Genomic DNA, 5,459 nt, shown 5'->3' with positions numbered 1-5,459 from the left:
AGTATGATGCCATTGGCATGCTTCCTGCCTTAGTTTCTCTGTTTTTCGTGTTTGTTTATTATTTAATGTCTTCCCGAATAAAGAAAAACCAGCACAGATTTTGCTATTTATTCGTTCATGCCTCGTGTATGCGTGCCCACCACATGCGTGCCTGATGCCTGCAAAGACTATAATGAATTGGAACCCCTGGAACTAGAGTTCTAGATGAACAGTTCCAAGCAATCCTGGGAACTGGGAATCAGACTCAGGTCCTCTGAAAGAGCAACAAGTGCTCTTAGCTACTGGGCCATCTCTACCTCCAGTTCCACTATTCATTTTACATTCCATGATGCCCATGTGTAGACAGAAATGACCGTGATCTGTGTTTCTGGACTTCTCCCAGAAGGTACTTCAAGCTATTGGGAGAGATAGCCCAAATCCCACTGGCAGTCAACCATCCAATGGCGTACTGCAAGCAGGCGTGGGGATTCTATGCAGGCCACAGACAAACCCTCAGACATCCCTGAGGATCCTGCCCTCAATTCTTGATACCTGATACTTTGACGACTTCTGGGTTCTCTTTTCCACCAGCCTCAATAACTACACACTGAGTCCGAGCTGAGATCAGTCTACCACTGTCACCTCTGCATGCCATAGAACACGTACACCTTCCTCTGCCCACCATGCACGTGGGCGGCAATGTTAGCTGGTAATGTAGAAGGCTGGGCTTCTGATGGGAGAGACAGGCCGAGAACAAGTCTCAGGAATACAGGCAGGCTTCTGGAATCAGTAGTGTGCATAAACCAAGGCCCCAGAGCCATGATACATACCCAGTGTCCCGTGCAGCCTCTCCTACATGACAGAGCTCTGGAGACAGCAGGAATCTCAAGGCAGAGGCTGCAGGGACATTAAGCTGTAGGCGCAGTTTCTGATTGCCTGGGTCTTTTCTGAGCAGGAGCCTGGGGAAGGTGTACTAGACACACATCCATGATGCTGACCCTCATTGAGTACCATTGTCCCAAGTCACTACACCTGAAACCAGAGGGAAAACACACTTCGTGTTTGAATAAGCTTAGAGTTTCAGATGCCTAGGTCAAAGGCACAATTTACATCTCACCTAGGGCAAAGCTGACAGACTTCTTCATCCCAGACTTGGAAATGCCCCAGAAACTGTCAAGACAGATGAACTACAGTTTGATTTCTGAGCGTAATTTGGGATTTATTTTGAAGTTGCCCTCTTAGCTATTCAAAGGTAGGAAATGACTGCAGAGGAGGAACAGAGAGGAAGGTGGCACCCCTCCCCCAGTTCCCCTTTGTCCAAATGACTTAGACTTTTAAGACTCTGCAGTTCAACCCGGGCTTCCCTTCCCAGAGCCTCATGTAAAGAACTTCCTGTTAGAATTATCCCCAAACAAAGTCCTTCGTATCTCTGGCATATTCTGCAGGGCTGCGAGATTCAGTCGGCTTTCTAGGGTATTGGAAACCTTTATTTTCCGATCGCTGCTATAGACCTCCACCCCTCCGGCAGCATTGGAAGACAAGTATTCAGTTTGATCAATCTGGACCTCCAAATGCTTCTGGCAGAGCATCATGTACTGAGGGATGGCTCTTAGCAGGGCAGACTGCACCAGGTAGAAGTCCTGTTCTCTGCATCGGACAATCATCACCGGCTCCAGCAGCCGGAGCAAAGCTTGGAGCACGAGCTTATCCAGCAGATCTTGGTAGAACTCTTCATCCGACACGATTCTACTGAGCCTCATCTTCGCCTCTTTGAGCAGTTCCAAGATGAGATTGTCTCGGGCTCTCAGGACTGTGATCCGAGCCTGGTTTCTCATGGTGGACAGCTGGATTTTTTTCTGCTGCTCTATCTGTTTCTCCTTCTTCTCAAAATAATCCATGATCTTCAGCCGCTGGGTCTGCACCAGGCGGCCTTTCTCAATGTTGAACTCTTCCTCTGCCTTGGCGTCTATCTCCTCCGCCTTCTCATTGGCTTCCTGCTCGATGAATGCCATCATGTGCTTGATCTGTTTCTGCACATCTATGTCAGTCAGGGCCATGGCTGCTCTCAGGAATGGGGGCAGAGGGAGGGCGCGTAGACCTTCTCGTGTCTTCAATGTAGAACAAAGTTTCCAGAGTATCGCTAATGTCTGCTCCCTCCCTGTGCGGTACACAAAAGAGGAAAGGGGAAATCAGAGTCTGAAGGGAAGGAGATGGGAAACCATCTTGACAGCCCTCAGTTTGTAGATAGGGCAACCGACATGCAGAGATGGAAAGCGATTTGTAAGAAGCCATTCCCGAGGAACCCAAGCTTCCACCGGTGCCGTCCTGTCCCTGTTCGCTGACTATCACCCAATAGCAGCAAGTCAGGGCCACGCTAGTCCAGAGTTCTCTATGTAGCGATGAACTAAGACCCAGATGGAAATCAATGGAGTGGAAATACCGAACCAATACCTAAGAATAAGAATGTCTCAGCATGGGGCTGCAGAGAAGGCTCAGCCATTAGGACCTGAGTCCAATTCCCAGCATTCACATGAAAGCTACCTGTCACTCCAGTCCTAGGGGATCGGACACCTTCTTATGACTTCTGCAGGCACTGCACATATGTGGTGCACAGACATATGTACAAGCAAACCCCCCATACGTACAAATTTTAAAAACAAAGATCACAAAAATAAATGAATACCTTATGGGGTGGGAAGGACTGAGGAGAATCATAAGAGCCTGATAATGCAGGACTCAGTCCAGGAAGACTGCTAGCAGGCAGACGGCTTCACAAAACCTGTTCCGACTTAGAGTCCCGCTAAGTGGATAAAGGCACTCTGGGGAGAGGCTGAAGAGGCTGACGGCAGTCTTTCACCAGGAATGGGGTCCAGTGGCAGGGAGGACCTTTAAGAAGTCTGTCTTGGAAGGTCTTACTCCATCCTGCTACTCACTGTACCTGCTGGAGTCAAAGTCTCCACCAGTGTCCTCTGGGATCCTTAAAAAACCTCCAGGCTCCAGTCAGAGTGCTTGCGAGCAATCCCGAGAACCTGCGTTTGATCCCCAGAGCCCTCGTAATGGTGGAAGGATAGAACCAAGTCTGTGGGGTTGACCTCTGACCACTGCGAATGTGTGACAACAATGGTGTGTGAGCATCTTCACCCATAGATCCTCATCATACGCACATCCTCCTCCAATGGTAATAGTGAGGAGGAGGAGGAGGGGGAGCAGGAGGAGGAGGGGAGAACAGGAGGAGGGGAGGAAGGGGGCAGGAGGAAGAAGAACAAGAGGAGGAGGAGGAGCAGGAGAAGGAAGAAGGGGAGAAGCAGGAGAAGCAGGAATAGGAGCAGAAGGAGGAGGAGCAGGAAAAGTGGGAGGAGCAGGAGGAGGAGTAGGAGGAGGAGTGGGAGGAGGAGGAGAAAGAGGAGGAGGAGCAGGAGAAGGAAGAAGGGGAGAAGCAGGAGAAGCAGGAATAGGAGCAGAAGGAAGAGAAGCAGGAGAGGAGGAACAGGAGAAGGAGCAGGAGGAAGAGGAGGAGGAGGAGGAGGAGCAGGAGAAGGAACAGGAGGAGGAGGAGGAGAAGGAGAAGGAGGAGAAGGAGGGGGAGGAGGAGGAGTGGGAGGAGCAGGAGGAAAAGCAGGAGGAGGAGGAGAAGAAGGAGAAGGAGGAGAAGGAGGAGAAAGAAGAAGGAGGAGAAGGAGCAGGAGGAGGAGCAGGAGGAAGAGGAGGAGGAGGAGTGGGAGGAGCAGGAGAAGGAGGAGGAGTGGGAGGAGCAGGAGGAGGAGCAGGAGAAGGAGGAAAATCCTCAGACTGGGGATATATTTAGTGGTAGAGCATTTACCTAACACACACTTGACCCTGGCTTTCATCCTTGCACACCACAAACAAAACAAAACAAAACAAAACAAAACAAACAAAAATGCAAACACAAGAAGCGAAAAGATCTTTTCTACCTGGGCCATAAAATGCTGCCCCATGGCATGATATGGCTGCAACACTCGGGAACTGTAGCTGCCTGCACAGGGCCCACAGAAGACTGAACTCATGAGCATCCGGGCTTAGACTGAGGAGGGGTCAGCGGGGCCTGCACACCCGAGACAGCTAACGGAAGCCTTGAGTGGCTGCGGGACAGGAAGCCATTTTCTTTAGTGAAAGAGCTGCCCACGAGGGACTTATGCTCCAGGGCCTCACTCCACCCAGGCCCACAGGAGTGACCAGGTCAAACCCAGTGGGTCACAAGACAGAAACCAAGACAATCAACGAGACAAACTAAAGGTCAAGAAGACACGGAGGAGATTTGGTGAGAGGACAGGAGGCATGGTGGGGGTTGGGGGAGGGTAAGGAGGGTGAATGGATGCCTGTGAGCGGAATGTATTAGATACGCACATGAAATTATCAAAGAAACTGATGTAAAAACTCAAAAAAAAAAAACTGTTCAGGCTCAGGAAAATATCTGAAAATGAGAATATTCAAAATATAAAAAGAACTAAATAAATTGTGGAGCTAAAAAAAATTGAATTAAAAAGACATTTGAGGCCTAAACAGGACTAGTAAGATGGCTCAGTGGGTCACGTGGGTTCTATCCTCGGGATGCACATGGGAAGGAAAGACCCCAGCTCCAATCAGTTTTCCTTTGAGCTGTGCCCTGATCGCATTCATGTAATTTTAAATCCTCACAAAGGCCAGACATGGTGGCTCATGCCTCTGAACGCTTGGGAGCTCTTGGGAGGCAGAGGCAGGCAGAGCTCTGTGAATCTGATGTCAGCCTCGTCTACATAGTGAGTTCCAGGCTGACCAGCTACATAGCAAGTTCCCAAATAAGATAATTATTTACCTGAAGAGCATATTATTCGTATCACGTTATTTGGAGGTATACTTTTGAAAACTCAGCTTTTTTTTTTTTTTTTTTTTTTGTCAATAGAGCAAAACCACTCCCTGCTCCTACACAAGACATGTCAATTAAATCCGTTTGAAAAGACTCCCCAAGTGACTCCAATGGTCACCAGCTTTTGGAGCCACTAGGGATGAAGGGATAAGGGGTGCGAAATGTAGGACACCTAGGGCATGTGTGTGGAGGAACAAACACACCAAGCGAGCCCTTACCGGTTCCCTGCCAGGAGCCGCCTTTGGTCTGGCGCCGGGAGTCTGACACAGAATGTGGAACTTGGAAGGCTCACTGGAACCTGGCACCGCCATACCCTTCTGTACAGATGATTCCAGCCGTCTGACCAGAGAGCTCCAATTCGCAGAGCTAGTCTACCCCTTAGGAGGGCTGGCCAGTTCTGCCAAGAAGAGTCTGGGACAAGGCTCCTTGGCACCTGGACTGTGGCCGGGGCTTGTCCTTGCACACTCAGAATCTCAATTAAGGAGGCACAGAGTTGGCCCCACTCTGGGGTGGGCTTCCCTTAACAGATGTGTATAGACCCAGGCAGCCAGTTTATTAATTTACTAATGAAAAATACAGCTGCCATGCTGGTGGGTCACGGCCTCTCTAACTGAAG

The 5,459-nt window shown here is 49.7% G+C and overlaps 1 protein-coding gene across 2 annotated transcripts; it reads right to left on the bottom strand.

The window, feature by feature from the left end:
• Positions 1 to 1,172: 1,172 nt before the first annotated feature.
• Positions 1,173 to 5,092, bottom strand: Atp6v1e2 (ATPase H+ transporting V1 subunit E2). Of its 2 annotated transcripts, none has more exons than XM_087554040.1 (2): positions 2,663 to 3,653; positions 1,173 to 2,137 (listed from the first exon to the last, which is right to left on the bottom strand). In XM_087554040.1, the coding sequence occupies exon 2, from the start codon at positions 2,034 to 2,036 to the stop codon at positions 1,356 to 1,358; it is 681 nt and encodes a 226-aa protein (XP_087410166.1). In that variant the 5' UTR covers positions 2,037 to 2,137; positions 2,663 to 3,653; the 3' UTR covers positions 1,173 to 1,355.
• Between the last annotated feature and the right edge of the window lie 367 nt (positions 5,093 to 5,459).

This window comes from Rattus norvegicus, chromosome 6 (genome assembly GCF_021556685.1).
Source record: "Rattus norvegicus strain SHRSP/BbbUtx chromosome 6, alternate assembly SHRSP_T2T, whole genome shotgun sequence".
Lineage (NCBI taxonomy): Eukaryota > Metazoa > Chordata > Mammalia > Rodentia > Muridae > Rattus > Rattus norvegicus.
Note: the sequence above shows the minus strand (reverse complement) of the source record. Positions and strands in the feature narration are given on the sequence as shown.